The 26918-nt window shown below is 44.4% G+C and overlaps 1 protein-coding gene across 1 annotated transcript in view; it reads right to left on the bottom strand.

The window, feature by feature from the left end:
- NNT (nicotinamide nucleotide transhydrogenase) overlaps positions 1-26918 on the bottom strand; it is a 72203-nt gene that overhangs the window by 19718 nt on the left and 25567 nt on the right. The window contains exons 7-18 of the mRNA XM_081089004.1: positions 25745-25878; positions 25266-25457; positions 23148-23301; positions 20193-20354; positions 19104-19214; positions 17940-18085; positions 16262-16457; positions 14234-14467; positions 13006-13166; positions 10670-10849; positions 3831-3990; positions 2234-2315 (exon numbers count right to left, since the gene is read on the bottom strand). Coding sequence (XP_080945130.1) covers positions 2234-2315; positions 3831-3990; positions 10670-10849; positions 13006-13166; positions 14234-14467; positions 16262-16457; positions 17940-18085; positions 19104-19214; positions 20193-20354; positions 23148-23301; positions 25266-25457; positions 25745-25878 — 1912 coding nt within the window. The remainder of the gene's footprint in view (positions 1-2233; positions 2316-3830; positions 3991-10669; positions 10850-13005; positions 13167-14233; positions 14468-16261; positions 16458-17939; positions 18086-19103; positions 19215-20192; positions 20355-23147; positions 23302-25265; positions 25458-25744; positions 25879-26918) is intronic.

Raw genomic sequence — 26918 nt, 5'->3', positions numbered from 1 at the left:
ACTCTTCACATTTTAAAAAAACACAGACTTTAGATTGCCGGAAAGTAGAGATAGGAGGAAGGAGCGAGAGAAGGAAGGGTGGGGAGAAAGAGAGAAAGATGTGCAGCCGACGCTCAAACAGTTTAGATAACCTCTGGTTTAACCACCTGAGCCCCTTTTACCACTGTGAACAGCTGCAACATTCAGGCCAAAACCTGGACTCTGCACGCAGTCCGGCAGGAACCCTGCCCGGCTCTAGGCATGCTCTTGGGCCTGTTTTCTTAACATCTGCCCCAGACAAGAGTGAAAGACTGGCATCTGCAAGGAACTTTCACTAACAGACAATTTTCCTTAATTATGGCATTAACGCCTCTCTCAAGTCAATGCCACTGCTAGAGGGCGGCTTCCCCGGGACACGGCATTTCCCTTCCTCCCCGAGACATGCAGGGCCCTGCACAGCCTCCCCGTAGCCCAGCTCCAGACTACAGAGCCAGGGTGCACAGGGCAGACACAAAGGGCTACATCCCTTACCTCCCCATTGTTCCATCCCTCACACCCTCCGTCCAGGGCCATGGAAAGATCTGGAAATGCAGTGCTCCGCTCGCCACCCGCCTGCTGCCCTCCCAGGAGCAAAGGCCTCTGTCCAAACGGCAAGTGGCCGCAGCAGTGGTTGCTCTAATGCATATTTCAGAGAGTGGATGGTTTATAACAAGGGGAGCCCCAGCAGTCTTTTCCCCCCTGAGGGGGTGAGCTACATGAGTCCACCGTTAACCAGCCCACAGGTTCCCACCGTGTCTGCCTCTTCGCTGACCTCTCCTTTCAGGCGTGTTTGGTCAAGCAAGGTCACCTCCTTCCCCAAATCCAACCAGAGAGACGGGACTTCTGGTTTTCCCTGTTAATAATTACTCTGGAATCCCATATAATAAAATTTCCCTTTGTCACCTGAACCTATATTTAGGTTTGATGCTATTAGACAGAAACAGCAAAAACTAGGTAGGAAGTTTATGAGAACAGGGGGTTATGAGAACGCAGGGGTTTTGCCACTTAATTTCTTTTTCTAAGATTACATGAGCAAAACTCCACTTTAAGAAACAGTCGTGTCTCACCACTGTGCTCTACACCTGACACTAATAAAATACTGACTGTCCACTGTCATTGAAAATTTTCTTTTTACTTTTTTAAAAAATGTGTTTAAGTCAATTTCTCAGGCGAAGCCCATCAAGTGGTCACCGTTCTGGAAGGGTGCAGATCCAGAACATTCCATTTCCACAGAAAGGTCTACTGCACAGGGTTGGTCTAGACCAGGGAGGGGGAACCTTTATCTGCCAGGGGCTATCTGGATATTTATAACATCATCCTCAGGCCATACAGAATTATCAACTTAAAATTAGCCTGCTGCCCTAGCTGGTTTGCCTCAGCGGATAGAGTGTTGGCCTGCAGACCGAAGGGTCCCCGGTTCGATTCCAGTCAAGGGCATGTGCCCGGATTGCAGGATCCTTCCAGGCCTGGGCCCTAGTCCAGGTGAGTGTTGGAGGCAACCAATCGATGTGTTTCTCTCGCGTCGATATTTCTGTCTGTCTCTCCCTCTCTCTTCCACTCTCTGAAAATCAATGGAAAAATATCCCAGGGTGAGGATTACAAATAATAATAATAATAATAATAATATATACTTTTTAAAACTTAGCCTACTACATTTGGTCAAATATTTAATGAACTTACCCCTAATGCCTTCGCAGGGCCAGGCCAAATGATTTCACGGGCCTTATACACCCACAGGACGGCCGGCCCCCACCCCTGGTGTAGACTTTGACCTGCTCAACTTGGTGTCTGAGCCCATCGCTGGACCAACGCTTCTGTTCCTACCGTTCAAAACCACGGGTAGAGAGACTGGCCCCTCCGGGGGGAACCCCTGTAGTTCGTTATGGAAGAGTTTCTCTGAGCATGGGGAGCAGCAGAAACGGGGGTGGCTGTTCAAGCGCCAAGTTACAGCTACGGAGCAAGTGTTCCTGCCACATAAAGCGAATGGTGAAATCGGCCACCCCACAAAGGGGGGTTGTCTCCAGGTGGTGGGACTATGATTACTTTTTGCTTCTTCCTACTTAGATGTGTTTTTCTGATTTTATTCAATAAGCACGCATTCCTTTCTTGTCAAATAGAAACTGCATGCAAGATGACAACAAAAAGGAAACAGTCATCTACAAGGAAGCCATCAGTGTTGCTTGCACACACACCGCGAGCCGAGCGCAGGACGTACCTGACTTTCTTGCCCTGCTCCGTGAGCATCTTCACCAGGTCGGCGATGGGGTACTGCGCTTTGGCCGCACACAGTCCGTAGCCTGCGGGGAACGCCAAGAACACGGGAGAATGCGGTTTTATTTTGAAATTCCTCTCTGGATGGAAACATTTTTATGCCCCAAAAAAGCAATCCGTGAATAGGACTAAAAATGAAAGCAAGCTTATAATATGGAATTTTTAAAATACTGGCCTAAATTCCAACTTCAAATTCTAATGGTCCCTCCTCAGTCTTGTGCAGGTCTGACACTGCTGGGCACCCCCTCCCACACACACCACCCACACGCTGTGTTCCCGCTGTCTCTCTCTCTGTCTCTGTCTGTCAGTCCCTCACATCTTCCCACCTTTCCACTCCAGCACCACTTCTCAGCAGGTGACACCAGGCCCGCTGTGAGGGAGATGATTCTTTCTGCGGGAATGTCCCAGGCATTCTAGCAAATGTAATGTGCCTGCTCCCACACAGAGCTGACAGCAGCCGCCCTGTCTCTGAGACAACCAAACCCCAACCCAAGTCTCCAATGTCTGCAGAGGATGATGCTGGCCCAGGTGAGAAGGCTTGTACCTGAACACCCAATTATGCTAATGTTTACTTATATCTTAGTATAGAACCCACCAAAAACTACCCACATGTCAAATCAACAGATTTTCTTTACAGAAAATGCCTATGATATAACATGACAGAGTTAAAAGCTTAATCTGAAAATAGTATGTTGCTGTAATACCACAGCATTATCTTCATAGTGAAGAAGAACTAAACTCAGCTTCAGAAAAGAAGGAAACTGCCCAGCCAGTGTGGCTCAATACTTGAGCACTGACTCATGAACCAGGAGGTCACGGTTCAATTCCTGGTCAGGGCACATGCCAGGGTTGCAGACTCGATCCCCAATAGGAGCATGCAGGAAGCAGCCGATCAATGATTCTCTCTCATCACCGATGTTTCTATCTCTCTCTCCCTCTCCCTTCCTCTCTGAAATCAATAAAAACGTATTTTTTAAAAAAGAAACTGAGGCTTGAAGAGATCAAATGGCTTGGTCAATGTTATGTCGATTGTCAGAAGCAAAATTAAACCAAAATGAGACGCAATGACTCCCAGACCAAGCTCTTTCTACTAGGCGACGCAACCTCACCTTGGTGAAAACCACAGGAATCGCAATGATTTTTTAAATATTTGTTTTTAAAAAGAAAAAGATTAACATTTACTAACACTTACTGAGCAGGTTTAAGAGTGAGCTACTTTCATATACTATATCTAACTTAATCCTGACAACGGGCCCAAAGATTATCAACGAGGAATAAACAACCAAGACTTGAAAATGATTCAACATTGGTACAGAATCACTGGAAGACATGGCTAGAACCACGTCATCAATTTATAGAATCGCTACGTGGTCTCCAAAATATTAACACAAGCTGAAAATCCTCAATACCTTTCACTATGTAACAATAGGGTTGCTTCTAAGCTCCCATTATGTTTTCAAAAACAAACAAGTGTCGGTTAGGTGCTTTCCTACTATAGGAAGTTGTTAATGTAATCAATGACAAAGCCCTTTTTTTTGTACCTGGAGTAATAATAATACTGCTAGCTTCTCGAATCATGTCGATGGCATTCTCCAGGTTGATTTCTGTATGTGTGCCAGAAATCTCCATGGGTTTTCCACCAGCTGTTGACGTGGTACCATAGCCTCCAAGAATCACATTCGCCAGGGAGCGATTCATTGCCTGGAAAGCAAAATTACTCGCGGTGAGAGTTTAACCCGCATAACGTTTAGAAAAACTATCTGTATATATGATATTCAGAAATATTCCATAAAGAGGTATATGTGATCATCTAAAACATTTTAGCCGCATAATTTGACCTTGCTTATGAAAATTATTTCAAGAGTTTAAATGAAGATATCTGGGAAACCACATCCTTTTCTCCATAAAATCAAGTACACACGAATATATCTTCAGTAAGAGAGTAAAGTTTGTTAAGGCAATTCATAGAAAGTTACCGGTAACATTAAGAAATTAATGAAAAACTCAGACCTGGTTACTATCACTTGCACATGGATCGAGCAAGTTGTACCTCCACAGTCACGTGTATTTCACAGGAGGACAAGGCAGGCACAGGAATGTGAAATTTTACAAGGTGACCCCAGAGACTCTCAGGTGAGTTTCACTGCCAGCTGCGAGCTGTCCAGAAGCAAGCAGGAGGGAAGGGGCAGGGATGCCTCTCATTTAGAACTCTGCTGCCCTCTGCCGTCAAGAAAGATAAATGTAGATGTTGATAGGGTCTGGCTTTCCAAATCAGCTCTGTGAAGCTATAGTAGAAGTGACTGGACTCATTACTAGACTCCTAAAATATTTCATTTCCAAAAAGATAGATGAGTGAGCTTATACGTTTTTTTTTAGTAAAATAGACACCCATCCGTTTAGCCAGAAAAAAATTATCTTTGGGGGGGGGGGGGGGACAGTAGGAAGGCACTTCTAGTTGCTCCTTTACAATCACCCAACAATGTGCCATTCGAACACCATCACGGAAACATGCCGATAACTGATCGGGTTCTGAAAACAGTTCATGTATGGCCCTCTCAAGGCGGGGCGGTGGAAGAAGCACGGAAAGACAAGAATCCAGATGTTCTGAGGGATCAACTACATTTTAAGACGTCAAATCCCCGTACATGATCAAAGCAGTCATTCCACATAATCACCACAGAATTTCTCACTTCAAAAAAAAAAAAACTCCCAAAAAACTATTAAACCCTATTTTAAGGGTTGTAATAAATGTATCATTGATCCACTGTTTATGCCACTTATAAGCTATATGAGTATCAATCTATTACTTTTTTTCAAAAAGACACTTGATTATTTAAAAGCAAAAAGCACCTGGAGATTTGCAGACAAATAACACATCAGAGAGAAGCACATGACCGCCCATCCAAGGACAGCCCACCAGCTGCCACCTTCGGGGACAGGCCCGTGAGTGGCTGAGGGGACAGAGAAGCAGGGGCAGAGGAGATGGGCAGAGAGCCACACTTGGCAAAGGGCAGCAGGCCAACAACCTAAGTTGCAAAGATGATAGATCAAAATGTCAGAATTTTTCAAATTGTTCTTTTGACCTAAGTTCACTGATGAGTACAACATTCACATTTTACATAGCTCAAAGTCTTGTAAATTTGTCTAAGATTATCCTATATAATAAAAGCCTAATATGCTAAGTGTTGGGTCGTCCGTTCAACCAATCCAAGTATAATATGCTAATGATATGCTAGGGCCACTCAACTGCTCACTATGATGTGCACTGACCACCAGGGGGCAGATACTCCAACCAGTAGATTAACTTGCTGCTGGGGTCCAGCCGATCAGAACTGAGCAAGACAAACCTGACACACCCTGGAGCCCTCCTGCGGTCCCTCCCCGGCTGGCCAACCTCCCGCATCCCTCCCCAGCCGCCATCATGCACCGGTGGGGTTCCTCGGCCTGTCCTGCGCCCTCTCGCAATCCAGAACCCCTCGGGGGATGTCAGAGAGCTGGTTTTGGCCCGATCCTGCAGGCCAGGCTGTGGGGCCCCACTGGTACACAAATTCGTGCACTGGGCCTCTAGTAACATATAAAGCCCAGAATGTTTTCATGTATATTATTAATAGACAAGAAGGGCAGAGAAATATTGAAGTAATGCTTTTACGTTCATAGTCCCCATCTGACATGAAGTTTTAAATGCTGAACACCACTTCCTCTACTTAAATCCAAGGTTTAATGAAAATCTACATAGCCATACCTGAGACTTCCCAAACATTCAATATTTATTGATTTTGATTAATTCTATCTAGTTTTGAATTACAGGATTCTGAAAATAAATGACCAAAAATAGTTTCCACCAAATTTTTGCCCTTAAAAACTGATTCAAAGACCTATTTCAGACATTGAGATATTTCTGTCATAGATAACTTTTTGTTGTTGTTCTTAATCCTCACCCAAGGATAATTTTCCATCAATTTTTAGAGAGAGTGGACGGGAGAGGGAGAGACAGAAACAGCGATGTGAGAGAGACACATTGATTGGTTGCCTCCTGCACACACCCTAACCAGGGCCAGGGAACCTGCAACCAAGGTACGTGCCCTTGACCAGAATCAAACCCAGGGCCCTTCAGTGTGAGGGCTGACACTCTATCCACTGAGCCAAACCAGCTAGGGCCATAGATAACTTTAAAAAAAAAAAAGTCAAACATACAAAAAGACTCCATCCCCTGCATCACACAGTCCTGTGAAGGGACAGAGGACAGAGGAACATGACGCGGAGACAGATGTAGATGATAGAGCCCTTTCATCTTACTGGACTTAGAAGGAACCATTTTTCATTTCCTATAAAACTGAGTGGAGGAGAAGGAAAGAATATCTGAGGACATTTAACTGATGTGGACCCACTTCGGATGGCATCTTAGGGAGGAAAACAGGGAACCACACAGTAGTGTAACAATCAAAGTCTACTTGTTAAACACGTATCCACAATTATATCACCATTAAGCTAATTCCATGTGGTCTCTTAAAAACGAAATATTCTTCATCTCTGAACTTACCATTGCGACATCATATTTTCAACAAATGTTTAGGGTTTAGGGCTTTGTTTTGTTTTGTTTTTTCCCCTTTTGGCTTGCTCAAGTGATTAATGAGACTATCCTGTGACCACTGACCCCAGATTGAAGAGCTCCCAGCTCCAAGACAAAGCATTTGCAACCCTGTCCAAGACTGTGCCTTTTAAGTTATTAAGCCCTATAATGAAAATTGTATGCTACAGTAAAAAGATCCTTAATTCATGTAATTCTAAGCAAAATGTAAGAAGAAAACTCTGAAAACAAAGGTCATAAAATGGACCAAACCAAAGCAATAATAATATATATACCATTGGCTAGCATCTCTCATTTCGATGCTTTGGAGGTGCTAATTAATTGGTTGCAAAGCAAAAAAGAAATTTTTTTAGTTTGGCTTTCATCCACTTAATTTTATTCTATTTTCATTTGGAAAAAAGCAGCAAAATGCAAAAATCAAAAAATTTGGTCTGAAAATGCTGTTCCATTTTCCAAGTAAACGGACTATAAAATCATAAAGAGGTTAATGTCTAACGACATCTGGATATAAAGCACAGCGTTCATTTGCGCTGGTTGTTGGGACACTGTGGACATTTTTCGGTTTTTATAATCCTGGGTGTTGTGTAACCACGACATTAGGCTCAGAAGACACCCAAAAGGATTCTTGTCAGAACAAAATCCAATTTCAGGGGTTGCTAATTAGCCACTCGGGGTGCATTCCATTCCCTCTCGCATAACAAAAGCATTCTGGTCTGGTTTGGACTCGCCTGTCTCCTTCAATAAATAATAAAACAGTGAAGGTAAACATGCTGGTAATAATACTAGATATCGACATTTGATAGTATATCTGCTACTACAGCCTATCTGGAGAGGATTCCAAAATATGAAAAGAGCTAACAAATAAAACATTCTTCTAATAGTTATTTAACAATTCTTGTATTTCTTTGAATGTGCCAGGTGCTAGGTCAGGCTCTATAAACACCAGAGCGAATAATACATGACCTCTTAAAGTACTTTCCCTGTAAAAGGAGAACAGAATTTCCTACCTCCAGAGTTCGGATGGGGAGTAAATGAGCTAATATTTGTACAGCACCCAACGCAGCGCCGGCAACATTGCGCTCTGCCTAACTACGAGCAGATATTTCCTTCTTATTAGTATTATGAACCACTCTGAGCTGCCAGTAGGCACCAGCCACGAAGAAACAATTCCTTATCATGAACAGGCACAGGCTAAGAATTCTTGAAGATGAATGTGAAAAGTCAGAAACCAGGAAAATGTAGAAGTGAAGACCACTTCTGTCTTCAAAACAGAAAACTACGGCAGCCTTGCTTTTTGTCGTCTGTTCTGTAATAAGACAGGGGAGCAGAGGGCTCAGTAAAACGCCTGCTCTACACGTCACCCACCAGGAGAACTTGCAACGCGTCCTCTGTGGAGACCCCTTCATCAATATCAACAGCCACCTTGACCAAGTGATTGTACGTAAAGGCCATGACCAACGATGCACCAGGAGAATGTACTGCAGGAAAAAAAGGCAAAAGCAACTAATAATATGGACTTGGGTATGATATAATACCATCTTAGCAGACACCAAAAATGGTTCGAAAGCCGTGTCATAGAATGCATTCAAACATATGCATGTGAGAAGACTATAACTAGAATATTAAATGTGGACAGTTAGGTGGTAATGTGATTATAGATTATTTTATTTTCTTATTCATCCTTTTCTATTTTCTTTCAAATTTCCCTCAATAAATGCCTTTTATTTTTATATCTGAATAATTTTTAAGATTAAAGCTTCAACCATCCTTGAGCCCAAATGACTACAATTTGCTATTACAGAGCATCAATCTGACCCAGTGTGATACTTGTGGTCACAGACAGCTATAAGAATAGCTTGTCAACCTTATACACAGTACAAGAATAACAAATATCTGCGGTACACTGGCAGTGAATGGCATGCCTGAGGCAGAGGAAATAGAAAGGACGTTAAAAAAGAAAACAGAATAAATAGAGAAAACAGATCAAGAAAAAAGAAAGAGAAAAATGAAGAAAAGGATGATATGACACATAAGTAGACAGAGAAAAGAGGACTTTCAACTCCTGCCTCTTCTTACCTTATTCTAGTAACTGTTACAGAACTGCTACTATCAAAGCTACTGTAGTCCTCTAACCAAAAATAATAAGAAACTAAATGAAGAAGGAAAGGAAATGGAGAGGAAATAAAAGAGGCACAGACAGACAAAATCGGGCAAATAATGCTGATACATTTAAGAAGCTGAAGAAAACCCTGTAAGAAGAAAAGGAAAAAGGCAAAAAGGTACCCATGATGACACTCCGAGATCTAGGTACGAGTCCTCCGTCCTCCGCCCGTACCAGAATGCCCCTGGCTGTGCTAAAATTCCAATCTCTCCTTTAATTTTAAAATCAGTGCTTTGACCAACCATACGTATTCATGAAAATCTGCCGCCCCCTGCTGGTCATTTAAAGTCACCACATGAAGCAAAGCCAAACTAAGGGGGAAAGGTTCATTTTTAGAAAAATTATTTCTAATGTAACTGAATAAATGTTTTGTTCTTCATAAACATTTGGGTTTTTAAAAAAAAAACCTCCAAAGCCTGACATTTTTCAAATAGGAGACACAGAACCTCCCACCTTTCCAAAACTTCCTCAACAACTAGAGGGATTTAATTTCAAAACCTCTTAACTTGGTTTTAAACTTGGGCTAGCAAATCCTTTGTTTTATACTATGACCAAAGAAAACTAATTTTTTATTATAAAAAGACAACTCCAGCATTCAATTAGCAATGAGTTTTTCAATTAAAATATAAAAGAAAATCTCCATTGTCAAATAAGGGTTTTTTAAATAATGTAATAAAAGAATGAAGGTGGGTTAAGTATTCTTTTTCTGAATTATTAATCGGTGTGAAGTTCACATGCTGATTTCACTCAGTTTCATACTTGTCCTTTCACAGTCATTGGAAACGATTATTTAGAGAATAGCCTCTATAATCAGAAAAAGGTTGCTAGTCAAGCCTTTAATTATTTGCAGGATATCTTCTTGCCATCAAGAAGAGAATTAAAAACAAAAAGGAAGCTAGGACGTATTCTTCTTGTTAATTTTCTTTCTTTCCTTTTAAAACAAACAAACCATGCTGACCACAAAACTTCAGGAGGGCACTCTCGCAGATGACCAGTGGGAGTGTCAATTGCAGCCAGCTTTCCCGAAACAGCACGGGAAAGTTCAAAAAGAGCCCGTAAAAATGTGCACACCCTCTCCCTTCTAAGAATCAATCCTAAGACAAAAATCAGAAGTGCCGAAGATGTATTTATACACAAAGAGAAATAAAAATCACACAACCTAACAGGTACAGCATTAGGGGGAAAGTTAAATATATTTTTATATATCCATGTAATCGATTAGTGATGAAGTCCCTTAAAATAACATTGAGAAAGCATTTTTAATAAGAAAATGGCAAGAACACAGTTTGTAAGATTTAAAAAACTAAATGTGAAAGTGTACCTGGTGATTAGACAAGGGAATGCACAGACATGCAATTCACAAAGCAAGAGCAGAAGGAAATAACCCAAAACCTGCAGGAGTTCTTTCAGGCGGAGGGAGTCAGAAGGTTTTTATTTTTTCATTTTCCTAATTATCTACACTGAGTACTTCAAAAGCAGCCTCGCAAGTTGATTCAAATGCTACACACTGGGATTCCTGAGAAAGAGCGTGAAAGCTGAGGTAGTCGTTTTTACCGCAAGTAACAGAAATGACAGAGGCGCCCTCCGGTGCAGAACACCATTCCCGGGGCTGTCGGGCACGTGTCTCTTACCACACACATGATGTAGGACAGGATGGCCCCGGAGGAGCCGATGAGCGCGCCCACGATGGTCAGCAGGTTGTTGTTGAGCAGGAAGCCCTCGGCGCACAGGGCCCAGCCGGAGTAGCTGTTCAGCACCGTGATGACCACGGGCATGTCCGCACCCCCGATGGCAGCCGTCAAGGTCACGCCCTGGGACGATAAGCAAAGCGCGACTCAAAATTAACGCAACACAAATACAGCCTCTGCCCTCGAACAGCTCGGTGCTTCATCATGCCGGTTTTCCAACGACTATCGTTACACACACATTTCAGCCTGGCCGAGTCTCCCACAGATACAGCACATGTAAACACGGAACCACCACCGCCCCCACCAAAGTCCCCCCACCCCTAAAAGGCAGTGATGAAAAGCAGGCAGAAACTGGAGAGGAGTCCTCTCTTGGAAACCAGGGACTGCGCTGAGTGCATTTGCCAGTTTTTATGGCTTTAGCCTAAGGGCAGGCCCTGTCGTGTCAAGTGAAACAGCTAAAACAAAATACAATCCCACAGTCTCGCTCGTTTGAAGATCGGAGGGTAGGGTTTAAGGCGACTAAGGCAGCTGGGGAGTGAGAAAGAAAATTCTGCACAGGAGAGGCTAGAGAAAGAAAGCCCGAATTCTGCGCATGAACTCTGCCCACATCTCTGGCTGGCTCCTGAACTAGGCATGTGCAGGCAGACTCCAAACAATCCTACTGAAGATGAAATAACAATAGATTGTGGAGATGTAAACTGTGCATAGGAAAGAGAGTCAATAATATTGTAGTAACGATGAATGGTGCCAGGTGGGTACTTAAAAAATCGGGGGGAGCACTGTGTGAAGTATATGATTGTCTAACCCAGGGGTGGGCAAACTTTTTGACTCGAGGGCCACAGTGGGTTCTTAAACTGGACCGGAGGGCAGGAACAAAAGCATGGATGGAGTGCTTGTGTGAACTAATATAAATTCAAAGTAAACATCATTCCATAAAAGGGTACGGTCTTTTTTTTTTTTTTAGTTTTATTCATTTCAAGCGGGCCGTAGTTTGCCCACGGCTGGACCCGCTATGCTGTACACCAGAAACTAAGACAAAGTAATACTGAATGTAAACTCCGGTTGGAATTTTTTTTTTTTAAGATTGTAGCTGCCCCCCTGCCAAAGGGGAGCCAGAATTTGAAATTTGGATCCAGCCTGCTGAGCTCCCTACAAAAACGAATAAGGAAATCATTACAACCAATACTCTTTGGAGGAACACAACAGACTCTGAAGTCTCTATCATTCACGATATTCAGGATGCAACCCCAAATCACTAAACTAGAGAGGAAAAGGGATTGTGGAGAGAAAGATTTTTGCTTTTTATTCCCCGTATTCCTATATACTCTGAGTTTGTTACAATATGAGTGTATTCATGTATTGCTAAATTAAGTGAAAACCAATTATATTAGGCCATGAAATATTTCACTCATTCTCATAGAGTCATAGAGTATTTTTAATCAAATTCACCTCTCCTCAAAAGTAACAATTTTTGAAGTTTTACATTTCAATGCACAGGTTTGATTTTGGCACTTTTTTTTTTTTTTACTTCTTCTGCCCTGTTAGATAAAAAAAAAATCAAAACTATTTTTCTTTTGTTCAAAATAAAACAAAAATCCATGCTATGTAAGTCAAAATAAAAATAGATCATCAGTGGTTGTATACAGAATTTTAAGTTACTTAGTGTCCTAAAGGTTCTGTGTTGAAATCACAGCCAAACTCTTTTTTTTTTTAATATATTTTATTGATTTTTTTACAGAGAGGAAGGGAGAGAGATAGAGAGTTAGAAACATCGATGAGAGAGAAACATCGATCAGCTGCCTCCTGCACATCTCCCACTGGAGATGTGCCCACAACCCAGATACATTCCCTTGACCGGAATCGAACCCGGGACCCTTCAGTCCACAGGCCGACGCTCTATCCACTGAGCCAAACCGGTTTCGGCCAAACTCTTAAGATTACATAAAAATTGGTCTCGTTTTGCCCAGCTGGTGTGGCTCAGTGGTTGAACTCAGTGGTCCACCCATGAAATAAGAGGTCACGGTTCAATTCCCGGTCAGAGTATATGCCGGGGTTGCGGGTTCGATCCCCAGCAGGGAGCGTGAAGGAGGCAGCCAATTGAAGATTCTCTCTCATCATTGATGCTTCTATCTCTCTCTCCTTTCTCCATTCCTCTCTCTGAAATCAATAAAAATATTTTTTAAATAAAATACATCTATTCCGTTGGGAGCCTTAAAGAGATAGAACTATAACTAGACTATACTCTGATAAAATACAACGAGTTCCACTCCAACTCTTACCATGATCGCAGAGAGCGCCGACACGGAGCCCAGGCAGAGGATGCCCGTGCTGAAGCTGGGGTCCAGCATGTAGGGGATGATCCCACCCAAGCTGGCCGTCAGCAGGCCCGCGTTGAGCATGTGCCGCCCGGGCAGCAGGAGGGGCGCGGAGTTCAGGATGCCTGGAACCAAGCGCAGGGCAGTCAGAACCGAAGAACCCCTCCCTCACAGTGTCCGTCCTCTAACCCCAAACTACCAAAAGGCAACACTAGAATTAAAACATGGTATTCGAAACATCACTTCCTGTCACCAGATACTGAACCATCAAAGCCAGTTCGAGTTCGTCCTCAAGCAGAAAACTAGGGGAAGCAGGAAACGTATGCCTCCACGCAACTGTCCCCTACTGGCTCCCACCCCACGTCTTCACTCTGGTCACGGAATCCTGAAAAGTCACTTTTCCCGTGGGACCAACACAGAAGCTAAACGTTGTTTTCTTCCTTTAAAACTTCACCACAACGTCCTAGCACACCTGCATTCCTGATTCCACCCACTGAGCCCGGAGCGGAGGGGCTGGTCTGCTAGCTGTTTCTGAGGACGAAGGGCAAGACAGATTGTCTTAGGCGGGAAGTTCTTCCTGTGATGTTTAAGTTCCATGGAAGGTCCCACTTAATTTTAACGAGTTCATTACTGAGAGGCAAGACCAGATTTTTAAATCACAAACTAGTTTCTCTCGAGACTCGTTTTTTCCATGAAAACCCCGGAAGCAGCCTACGTGGGGGGTTTTCTTTACTTCTATTTTCATGTGTGTTTTTAGCAGACGCAAAAGTTGCCAAACTGGAGCCCAGAAACGCGTATTTGTTTTCAAGATAGGTGCTGTATACTCATCACACAAGCGTGTTCAATGAGCTCCCCTCTGTTGGGGAAGCCAAGGATTATGACGATGTCACTTGGTTCACGTGTATCAGCCAATGTCAGTCACTCCCTCTGCGCACATTTCTGTGTCCTGGTTTCCTGCACTAACTGCACGCAGAAGCAACAGCTCCCGAGCCTTGCAAGACTTTATCAGACTTGTAAGGGTCAGTGAAGGGACGCACCTTCATGGAGAGAAAAAAGGCTTATATATTCTGAGTGCTGCACAAACGCTTCACCTAACAGGGTCTACTGTTTAGCTACTTTCTGACATTTTAACGGGCCCTCCTAGCCCCCTGAACAATAGATACTCACCTCCCTGTGGTGCCGACCCACTTACCCTGCAGCTTTCCGTAGGCAATAAGGGAGCCGCTGAAGGTGACTCCGCCGATGTAAGTCCCGAGGTAGGCCACGATCTTGGTGAGGTTTGCCGCTACGTCTGTAGCGAAATGCGGATACTCCACAATGTACTCAGCTACGCAGGTCAGCACCGCCGCCAAGCCCACCAGACTGTGGAAAGCAGCCACTAACTGAGGTAAGTCCGAAATCTGGATGCGTTTGGCAATTGTCAATCCTGTCGGGAAATGCAGGTCAAAGAGAAATTAAAACGGGACAGACCCTGAAGGCGGACCCGCTACAAAGGCCACCCTTAAGGGGCTCCCTCCGTGTCACCAGTAAAGAAGCATCTGCTTCCTCACACGGGCTAGCGGTGCCCTGAGGGGCTGCACAGGCGGTGAGGACGCTGGCTACACACACTCCTGCAAAACGGCACGTTTTCTCAACACACCTAGCCAAGGCCCAGCTCCAGAGCGTCTCCTCCCCGCACAACCTTCAAAGGTGGCCCTGGCCTAGCGCACCCTCAGATTCCTTAAAGCTCCAGTTAAATCCCCTGAAACTCTCCCCGCCGGCACGGATACCCCAAGCCTGGCACACAAGAACCAGCTGGACATGAAGAAGGCCTAGGTTTTCAGGTGGGTGGACAGGGCCAAGTCCAAAGGTAATGAAATGCAAATATCTGGGTAATAAATGTCCAAATCAGGCGATTCTGAAGGAGTTGCACGGTTCTGGCCAGGTGATGTAAAAGCGCTGAGCTCATCCTATCCTATATAATAAAAGGCTAATTGCAAATCGACCAAATGCAGAATGACCAGTCACTATGATGCACACTAACCACCAGGGGGCAGACGCTCAACGCAGAAGCTGGGCTCACAGTGGGTGACCACAGCAGCAATGGCGGAAGCCTCTCCCGCCTCCACAGCAGCGCTAAGGACCCCGAGCGGGGATGTCTGACTGCCAGCTTAGGATATTCCCCAAGGGGTCCCAGACTTCGAGAGGATGCAGGCCGGACTGAGGGATCTCCCACCCCCACCCCAGTGCACAAATGTCATGCACCAGGCCTCTAGTGTCTAAAGGTTTTCCTGCCTGAACCCCCAGCACAGGCACCTTCCTTCAGGGTTTTTCAGTCAGGACAAAATGGGGCCGAAAGCTAATGTACTAATAACTACGTATTTAGCCACCAGCTCCTCAGGATAAAAACATTTGTGTGTATAAATACACACACGACTTTTTACTCCTATCAATGGAACGGAGCACAGAGTTTTCAAATAATAATAAAGTATACAATTCTCTTTAATGTAAATTCCATACAGGCAATTGATTTTCACGGAATGCTTTTGTTGATTTTTGCCAAACTCTGGTGCCTGCAGCCAACCTAGTGTTTGCTGATGCCTTTGTGTGGTTCCCACATGAATGCTGGTTGCTAATTTTGTTAACAGTAACAAACAAGACAAAAGTGAAGCAAGATGCATGTGAGAACTTGGCTCACTGTCAACCGTGTGAGCGACGACTTCGCTGGGTCTGGTAAAGGCTTGCACACACTAGAAGGATGCTGGCCCAGTTTTTGTGCTATTCGCAATATAATGGCTAAGGACACAACACTTTTTTCAGTTGAAGCTGCGTTATCAACATTTTCCCCAGCGCTTTCTCAGGTCTGGATAATCAACAGAACAGTTAAGTGAAACCATGGTCAATGTCCAGCCACCAGAGTGGTCATTAAACATGGAGTTGGGAAGAGATGAACAGTAGCCCATCCATCATTAGACAGTATTTCTACCAGAGACAATAAACACGGACAACCTCAAGAGCCAAATAACAAAATCTGAAAAATTAATTAGAAAAGTATGGATAGCATTATTACCTTTGTTTCTACTACAATTTATCTATTTTCTTTTGGTGAAGAGTCATCACCATCGGTATAATTCTCATTCAAACACAAACGCTAAAACCTGTACAGAGTAAGTACATCAGCCGAGTCAAAAGTGAGAAGTGAGCGTGGGTTTGCGCGAAGGCAGAAGCCCCCAGTGCTTACCAATGGTGCCGCCCAAAGCCATGGCTCCCGACATCTGAGCCAACAATTCCGGGCTCGGGTTCAGGCCTCCAAGGGTGGCTGCCAGGCCTCCAGCCACGCCGATCATGCCCAATGCATTGCCAAGACGAGCAGTTCCCTGGGTGGAAAGGCCGGCCAGGGCACCAACACAGCACAGACCTGAGCCCAGGTACATGATCTTTCCAGAGGAAGAGGGAGAGGGAGAGGAAGGGGGGGGGGGAGGGGAGAGAGAGAGAGAGAGAGAGACAGAGAGAGAGAGAGAGAACATCAAAACTTTTGGTCTATTAACACAGGAAAGACCGCTTGTGAGGAAACGTGATTCTCTAAAAACAACTTTAAATGCAGACAATAGAGAAACCACTATGAGCTCTTCTTTTAATATTTCGGTATATTTTCCTACCCATTAGGGATACTAAATACTCTCCATTGTACTTGCAATTATACCATTCATGTAAATTGGTTTCTTCGGGATTTGATGGTATGCGCAAATGCATATGGAAGTCCCTAAATCTAAATTATGTCATTATGGGGTCTAACCAAATGCGGGAAAGGAGGCGGCCGCTGACGCTGCCTGTGCCAGGGGACCGGGCCACACACTGCATGAATGTTGTAACTCGGTCCCATGAGATCCCCAGGAGGAAAGAATCTTCAGCCTCATTCACAGAAGAGGAAACCAAAGCCTGAAGAGGTTCCACAGTGTTTCCAAGGTCAGCTGATCGGTGAGCAGCAAATCTGGGTCGGACATGGGTCTCTCCGACTCACCGCTCCAACTCTTCTCAAAAAAGAGACTGTGCTCATTCAACAAATGCTACGTGTTGGAAGCAGGGGAAACCAAGGGAGACGTGATCTGCCTGCTGTCCGGGAGGTTGCAATCCAGTGACCGTCATTGCGAAGAAACGGAAAATACCAAGCTCAAAGTTGAGTATTATAATTACATGTAGACCTTTCAAAGTTCAACTAGGTTATTTGCTTTGTTATAGAGTATTCATCTTTAAACTATCTTTTTAAAATTAATTGGCACAACATCTCCTGATAACAAGAGATGATGTACTAGGTTTTAGAGGGGAAAGGAAGAAAAGGACTAATAGTACTTACTAATATACTTTTTCAAATGTATTGCCGATTATTTCATTGCATCCCTACACCAATCCAGCCCGGTGCAAAAAGAGGATGGGCCCTGACCAGTTTGGCTCAGTGGATGGAGTGTTGGCCTGTGGACTGAAGGGTCCCAGGTTCGATTCCAGTCAAGGGCATGTACCTTGGTTGTGGGCACATCACCAGCAGGGGGTGTGCAGGAGGCAGCTGATCAATGTTTCTCTCTCATCAATGTTTCAAACTCTCTACCCCTCTCCCTTCCTCTCTGTAAAACATCAATATCTTTTTTTTTTTAAAAAAAAAAAAAAGAGGATGCTAATAACCTTCTTGACTATTTGTACATGTGGAAAAACTTGGGGACAAACAGGGGGACCCACATTTGCACATTCAGGGAGTGGGTCCACCTGGCTCTAGAATCCAGGGTCCTGATGCTTTATTTGACCAAGATGTTTCTAGAGTTACTGTTGTAGGTGCATGATAAAGTGTGGGTATTGGTAATGAGAATGTTACTCCAATTGAGGGAAAAACAGTGGCAAAAACAGAAACTTTCCAAAGAGCCTCTTACTTGTTCAATGTTATAACCGCTGGAGAGGGCAGCTAAATATCCTCCAACAAAGGTACCAGCAGGGAGCAGATACAGATAGTTGTATTCCGGGGGGTCAGTGGGACGCTTAAACATGTCCAGCATCCTCTGAGTCACCAGAAAGCCACCTTATCAAATAAATATAAAACAGAGAGGTAACCTCATTGAGCAACACCATTGTTTTAACGTGCTACAATTTTTCTATTTTAAGCACCTTTATCATCTATAGATAAATATCATGTTAAGTAACAGACGGTCAAAATTAGATGTTATTTTATTATTCAAGCCAGTTCCATTGAAAGGGGGGGAGGGGAGGACCTAAATTTGCTATCAGGCAGAACCAACTATTTCCGCATGACTACAAGTAACTAGCCATTCAGACGGCGTGGGCATGCAACCCATCAAAGGCAGGGTTTATTTTCTAATAGGTTATCCTGTTTGTTAAAGTCTATAATAAATGATAAGAGAAAAAAATACCACATCAACGGGCACTGGATTTCTTGGACCCATAAAGAATTTTTAGCCCTGGACGGTTTGGCTCAGTGGATAGGGCATCGGCCTGTGGACTCAAGGGTCCCGGGTTCGATTCCGGTCAAGGACATGTACCTTGGTTGCGGGCACATCCCCAGTGGGGAGTGTGCAGGAGGCAGCTGATCAATGTTTCTAACTCTATCCTTCTCCCTTCCTCTCTGTAAAAAAATCAATAAAATATATATTTTTTTAAAAAAAAAGAATTTTTAGCTACAAAATAGCATCAAGTGAGTATCGTGTACAAATTAAGTGCTAAGCATCCAGTTTTTAGAAATAAACGCAGGCTAGGCTAAGGCAAAAGACTAAAATTTTTATCTCAAATTAGACTTATCTAGAGATGTTATGGTGATCATGCTTCATAATTTAATACCCAACTATGCCTTTAATAACTTCCCAGCTAACTTGTATTTGTTCTATTTGTTTTGGGACCTTGAAGTTTTATCAAAAGAGTTTCTAAAACTTACAGACGGGCAAAGTAACTAATTTCCCTCCATAGAGAGCATTTATGAGCTGAGTGAAACACTTTTAATGGACTGTCTATGTTATACTCATTTATATTTGCTTCTCATGTCCCCGTTCCAAATAGCACTGTGGCTTCTGTCACCGCCATTGTACCTGCGATATTGACCGAGGATATGAAGGTAGCAAGAGCAGCGAGGCTCTGAGCCGTGGTGGAAGGGTACAAATGCCCGCCCATCAGCGCCAGCCCACCAACTGCAGTCAACCCTGCAAAGAAAGCATCAAGATGGTAATCAGCCACAGTGACACTGCCAATCAATGTCACAGCGAAGGACATCACAGGCACAGGTTCAGGAAGGAGAAAGTTCTCACACAGCCTTCCCCCTGAGGTACCATTTGGGCAAAGAGTTAACAACACCCCTCCCCCTTTTGCATAAGATTCTGACCTTCCTCTGTCTTTCTATCTCTGTTCCCCTGCCATTGACATAAATCAAAAAGGTCGTTAGACAACGCTGCTATGGTGAAAAGGGACCCCCGGGGATAGGCTGCAACTGAACTGGAAGGAACGGTCCCTGGACTAGAATACGTGATGGTGAAGCCATAGTTTGGTACTTCTTGGAACTGGGCATCATCCCTGCGGAGATCCCGAAAGCTATGCCTATGGCCATGTTATAAGAGATGCCCACAGCGGCCAGGAGGCGTCCAAGCAGGGCAGCTCCCACGTGTGTCCAATGTGGGTCTCGTTCCTCAGATCCAAGCTCTCACTGGGGGCCACAGGGAACAGGCCCTGGGCAGGGTGTGGACTGCGGCAGGGCCCTCTGTGAAGACTCGCCCCCAGGGAGCCGCCGATGCTGCCCTACTGGCCGCTGGGTCCTGCCCCATAAGCTGCAGGTGAACCTGACATCAGGGGTGGCAACTGCAGACTTGCTGGGCTGAACGCTCAGCCAGCTCTAAGAGCCCCAAGAGGAGGCTGCACCACGAGTCTACGGAGCACTGCTTCCCAAATGTTATGGGGGGAGGGGGGGTCCCTTCTTCCATGGCGGTCACCGCCGAAGGAAATGACAGTGGCTGCCCTGTTGGAGATGGAAGCAGCCCAGCCCAGCCCCGTGCCTGTGGGAGCCCAGGCCACCACAACCACAACCCCTGACGCCAAGCCAGACCATTTGCAAACACAGACTTCATAAACCTCCTGCAAAGCACTCTATAAACCCATGCAAACCCGAGGCGGGGGGAAGAGGAACAAACCTGAGATGGCATTCGTCACGGACATCAGTGGCGAGTGGAGGGCAGGCGTCACTCCCCAGACGGTGTGGTAGCCCACAATGCCGGCCAAGCCGAACGTGGTCACCATCTGGGAAAAGGCTAAATTGGGAGCTGAGAGGCCCAAGCCCAGAATCCCGGTGAGACCTGGAGAAGGAGAGGGAAGAGGATGAGCTGACAGCCACTTACCTCAGGAAGATTGAAAGCACATGCACACCCACAGACAAGCAAACACGTGGAACAGCCAGTGCTTTCAATTCCACACCCTTGCCAGTAACGAGCAGATTCCTGAGACGTTTCATGGTTGGGAAGGGGGAGAGAGGAGGGATAGAGGTATTGTGAACAAAGTTCAACTTCCCGGCCACCTACCCCCAAAATAAAATAAACTGTAAAATCTATTCAAATTGTTGAGTCACCTTAAGAGCAATGGGCACATTTCCCTTTGTGGGGCTTGTACCCTGCCCTGTTTTAAGATTCACTGACAATGTCACATGTGTTTAGACAAGTGTTTTTCTTCCCCAGTGACAGGCCTATAGCATTTCCTACTCGGGCAAGACACAACCTTCCTCTGACAGGGCTCCTGTGAGGCCAGGTCTGTCATCTCCGATGTGGCTGAGGGAGAGGGCTTGAAACGCGTAGGAAGGGTTTCACTGCCTCCGGCACCTCCCAGACATGTGGCTTCCACCCACCCCGCTCGGAGTTTTGCAACTGCTCCCGAATCTGCGCTGGACCGCTGGCCGGGCAGGCAGCGCCAGCCGCAGCACCAAGTCAGCAAACAGGATTGTACAAAGACAAGGGAACACGGCCAATTAAATTAAGAATGTGCACAATACAAACAGTCAGCTCTGGACACACATCTTTAATTATCGCCTTTCCTAACAGCAAACATGTGGACGGCTGCTGGGAACAGAAGGAAGGGGGACCCAGTGGTCAGGGAAGGCAGAATGAGAGCAGGCGGCCAGGGAGCTGGCGCTGACTTTTCCTGACGAGGGTCCTTTTTCCCCTGGATGCGAACTATTTCTTTATAAGTGGCACAGACAGAGCATGTAGGCATCGACATTCATTTTACCTTAACTCATTCAATAAGACCGTCGTTTTCATTTTTATTTTCCCACACACATAGAAGATTTCCAGTGCAGAGGGAAAGTTAGATAGGATATTGTCTGGTGCTCCAGTTAATCTTTAGAGAAGCTGCACGGGGCTGTGGTTAAGAATACCTTTCCTCAAGCCAGAGTGCCTGCATCAAATCTTGACTCGGCAGCTTGCTAGCTGTGTGATCTCAGACAAGTTACTTATCCTCTCTGTGCTATAGTATCCTCATCTGTAAAATTATTAGATCTTTGTCCTCATATGGAAAAAGACAGAAATCGGGGGATGAGGACACATTTGTAATACCTTAACTAAAAATAAAAGTAAAATTAAATTAAATTAAAATAAATAAATAAATAAATAAAACCTTTGCACCTAAAAAAAAAAAAAAAAAAGACAGAAATCACATCTGCAGGTTTTCTTACCAACTATTTAATAAACTAATGTGTTTTCTACAATACACGTAATAATGTCAGATGTACAATTTCTATAGTCTGTATAACACAGGAAAAAGAAGAGAAAAGCAGAGAACAAAGAAAGGAGGGGAAATAAAATCAAATTCCTTGAAGTATGCTATTCAAATAGATTCCTAACACATACACAAAAAAAATACTTGTTTTCATTACAAAGGAGGAAGGTCAAGGCAAAGAAAAACAAATACAGGGCCATCCTTTTGTTCCCTGGAATATGTCATTGTCATACCTATTAAAATGCAATAAACTTTAACTTAACATACATAAGAAAAACCTAGAAAAATAAATCATCATATATGCTCATGAATCTCAAACAGAAATGGCAACTTACAATCCTACTGATATACGTACTCTCTGTGTACACTACAATAATCCAGTTTCCTTTTTTTAACAAACAAGTGCAAGTAGGGACACTGCCCATTTACTCACAACGTTCACAACTAGAGGTTCTTTTAATCATTTTGCTGAGATTGGCTCTTTATTCAAGGAGAGTTAACATATTTAGCTTTCAAACATCTGGACTCACATGGGAATTAGGGGAATGCTGAGGCTACAAGAATTCTCTGTGTCTGGTGCTGGTCCTTAATTCTTCAGAGTTGGCTTTTGTTTGGGGTTGGTTTGGGCTCTAAGCAGATCTAAACATTTTTAATTTATTCTATGAGAGAGAAACCAATATAATATCAAATATCCACAAGTCAGACTCAACAATTCATAGCCAGAATGAATATTTATCCTTATGTTATAATAACTCTTTAGTGTTTTCATAAAAATGAATTTAAAAACAAAGACTGGATGTTAAATTGTAAAGAAAAGAGAAAATTGCTTAAAAATTGGATTTTTTTGTACGAGGTGGATAATTTAGAATGTTGGCCAAATGGGTCCCAAGGCTATGCCTGTGTTGCCCACTCTCCCGCGGAAACATCTGGTTCCCCATCACAGTCTGACCCAGCTGTGCTGGCCATCAGAACTGATGTTTTATAAACCGCCAAATAAACAAAGAAACAGCTACATGTATACGCACTTCACGTCAACACGATCTGACGTACACCACTGCGCAATATATTTGACGTAGATAAAAATATGAACAATCATATTTAAAATGTTTTTATAAAAGGAAACGTATTCACCGCCTGTGTATGCTTTCCCACACATTCATTCCAGCATATAGCATGGTGCCTGTTAGCTCCTGGGGTAGCAAATCTACACAATCTCCAACTCCACCGGGTGGGACAGACAGCATGTTTATGGAAAACTGCCTCTACAGGCCCAATTCCTAATGGAATCCAAAGACGGCAAAAGCATTTCACTGGCTACTCCTGACATGACTGTCCAAATTCAGGTCATCAAGACTGCATGCTGGTGAGTGGGAGGACCTCACCTGCGGTGTACGCCGAAGCCGTGGTCATCGTTTTCCTGAAGGGCGTGACTGTCGCTGCTTTTTCAGCTTCCAGCTCAGCCACTGTCTTCGGCTTCTCTGGGGCGCCTTGAGGAATGTTTTTCGGTGTGGGAGCGGGGAAAATCACTTTGCCATCCTAACAGAAATTAGCAAAAAAGCATTTCTTATGTCAATCCAGTGTTTTAAAAATATGTTGAAGGGGGGGGGAAAAACTGTGTGTGTTTTTTTAAATAATTTTAAATAAATTTGTACAGCCCTGGCCGGTGTGCTCAATGCTTCGAGCATCACCAAATGGTTGCGGGTTTCATTTCCGGTAAAGGGCATGTATCTGGGTTGCAGGTTTGATCAGGCCCTGTCCAGGTGTATGCAGGAGGCAACCAATTGCTGTGTCTCTCTCACATCAACGTTCCTCTCTCTCTCTCTTCACCCCCTTCCACTCTCTCTATAAAAAATCAATTAAAAAATATCCTCTTGTAATACTTTAAGCAATAAATTTAAAAAAAAAAATCCTCGGGTGAGGATTAACAACAAAATAAATAAGTAAAAATAAATAAATTCATATGCTAGTAATTTATAAGATCATTCTATCTACACTAATAAAATATAAACATGCAAATTGACCATGCCTTTGCTACGCCTTCAGCCACGCCCACCAGCCAATCAGAGTGGCTATATGCAAATTACTCTGACCAAGATGGCAGTTAATTTGCATATACCAGCTGGGAGCGAAGACTGAAGACAACATGGAAGCGAAGCGCTACAGAAGGGAGCAAAGTAGAGGCAGCGGAGACAGGAACGGAGCCAAGGCTGCGGAGGTGGGAGGCGGGAGGGCAAACCCAGCGGCTGCGGAGGTGGGAGGCGGGAGGGCAAACCCAGCGGCTGCGGAGGTGGGAGGCGGGAGGGCAAACCCAGCGGCAGCGGCTGGGAGCGGGAGGGCAAACCCAGCGGCAGCGGCTGGGGGCGGGAGGGCAAACCCAGCGGCAGCGGCTGGGAGCGGGAGGGCAAACCCAGCGGGAGCGGCTGGGGGCGGGAGGGCAAACCCAGCGGCAGCGGCTGGGGGCGGGAGGGCAAACCCAGCGGCAGCGGCTGGGAGCGGGAGGGCAAACCCAGCGGCAGCGGCTGGGGGCGGGAGGGCAAACCCAGCGGGAGCGACTGAGAGCGGGAGGGCAAACCCAGCGGCAGCGGCTGGGGGCGGGAGGGCAAACCCAGCGGGAGCGGCTGGGAGCGGGAGGGCAAACCCAGCGGGAGCGGCTGGGAGCGGGAGGGCAAACCCAGCGGGAGCGGCTGGGAGCGGGAGGGCAAACCCAGCGGCAGCGGGTTCTGCTCCCTTCTCTGCTTCGCTCCAGCCTCAGGAAGCCCTATTCTTGCAGGAATCTTCTTGCAACGGGCCTCTTGTAAGATATATAAAAGCCTAAGTGACCGTTATGATTGGTCAACAGAACAACCAGTCAACCGATCACTATGATGCACACAGACGCTCAACACAAGAGCTGCCCCAAGGTGGTCAATTCACTCCCACAGCCAACCTCCTGTGGCCCCGGCCGGCCAACCTCCCGCAGTACCTCCCCTTCACCAACCGGCCCCAATCGCCCCAATCAGGACTGGGCAAGACAACCCCAATGGCTCCAATCACCAGCCAGGCCGAGGGACCTCACCTGTGCACAAATTCGTGCACCAGGACTCTATTTATATAAATATATAATGCATGTTTATGTAAATATATGTTTGTGTTACACATACATGCATAGATACATAATTTGTATGTGCATAGAACACACATGAAAGAATACAGATCAAATCCTTAAAAGCAGGTAGGTTTGAGAAACATTTCATTTTCACTTTATTCAATTCTGATTTTTTTTGTTTTGCTTGTTTCCGTTTTTCAAAAGCTATGCATATTTTAGGTGTGTCATGTGTGTATATAAGTCTTTGCAATATTTAAGTCATTCTGCATTTTTAAACAATTTTATTGGCAAAAAAGCAACACATCACAACTTTATTAGAATAGGCCTCAATTCCAAACTAGGATTCTTCCATGGACAGACACCCTAAACCAAGTTTGCAATGAAAACTCAGGAAAGAACAGATATCTATACCCACCTTCATCACAACAGTTCCTCTAATGACGTGGCCCATTGTACCAAAGTCAAAGTCATCTTTCACTTCAAAGTAAAAGTTATCTTTGTCAGGGCTGATGGCCTTCAGGAGTTTGGTGATGTTGTTGGAATACAGGGTGCTGGCTTGCGTGGCCATTCGGCTGGGGAGGTCTGTGTAGCCTATATGAGTAACTCCCTGAATGAACAAAAATGCAGTCAGAAAGGCCTATTCGTATGCTCCCATTCTTTCCAGGACAATTCACAGTCATAGGCAAGGCTACATTTCGAAATTCTGTATCTTTATAAATACGTACACATCCTCACAAACAAATATACATTTCAAAAGGGCCTTTAAACGTGCCTACTTTTTATTTTTAAAATGTTCAGGCTTTGGTTTTTCTAAATACATAACGGAATAAACACTCACACAAATCCCTGGAGATGTGGGAATTGGTTCATAGAAGAGGAAGCTTTGAGCGATACCTTATGAACATACAGTTCTCCTGGCTTCGTGGTTTCAAAGTTTCCACCAGCCTCTGCAGCTAAATCCACAACAACTGAACCTTCCTTCATTGACTCGATCATTTCTCTACTAAATAAAACCGGAGCTTTTTTACCTAATAAAACCAAAGAAAAGAGTACAAATTACATCATAATTTTTTAAAACTATATTCTGAGTATTACAGTCGTCTCTGGGCACTCAGGAACTCGGCATCTGAAATGTAAACTCCTGCAAGAGACCCCTAAAGTCCATGCCACAGGTGAGAGTGGTCAATCTTAAGGAAGCATCGGACGTGAGCTGCAAAGCCAGGGCGGGGATGGAGCCAATCGCTCAGCATGGCAATCCCAGCACTGCTCTTCCCAAAGGGTTTACCTCCAGGACCACTCATGAGAGAGAAACATTTTGCTTGGTTTGTTTTTGTGTTTTTTTTAAAAAAAAAAAAAAAGAAAGGAAGCATAATAATAAGCTATTAAGGAAACTATATGCTCCCAAATTGGACAATTCATGAAAGTCACAAATGTCAAGGAAATATTCGATAGTAATATATGAGTTACAAAACAGAAGCTTCCTAATCATTTTAGCAAACATCACCAGGTATTCCTGCATGTTCTATTAATCTATCCTAGTTTAACACAGGATAGCTCTGAGGAGAGTCAAGACAGTGCCATGGATGCATGGTCTAATGAAGCTGATTTAGGCAGCCCTGTGGTGCACCAACACAACCTCTCTATCTCAGTAGAAAATGACTACAGAGGCTAAGAAGGCTGTGTCCAGAAATGCAGAGATCCTGACCCAAGCTAAAGTCAAGCAGAGTACTTTTTTTTTCATGGGAAACCCCCCCCAAAAAAAAAATCAAATGACCTTTATTATACAAATACATTTATACTTACATGTTGCCTAAAAACAGGTGGTTAAACCCCAAAAGACCCACAAATTTATCTGGTGAGCAAATGGTGACTCAAGCAAAGTACTTTCTATGTGAGCTCCACCCCTGGAACCAGAGGAAAATGTTCTCTGCATAATTAATTACTTGTCTAAGGAACCACAGAAAAAGCCAGGCCAGCAAAAACTTGGGTTTCACAAACCAAAGGCCTTGAGATATTCCTCAATGTACTAATGCCTAGGAAACACATTGGTCAACAGCATATTTTAGCA

This window comes from Myotis nattereri, assembly GCF_964212035.1.
Source record: "Myotis nattereri genome assembly, chromosome: 4".
In the NCBI taxonomy this organism is placed as follows: domain Eukaryota; kingdom Metazoa; phylum Chordata; class Mammalia; order Chiroptera; family Vespertilionidae; genus Myotis; species Myotis nattereri.
This window is presented reverse-complemented; position numbering and strand designations above follow the sequence as displayed.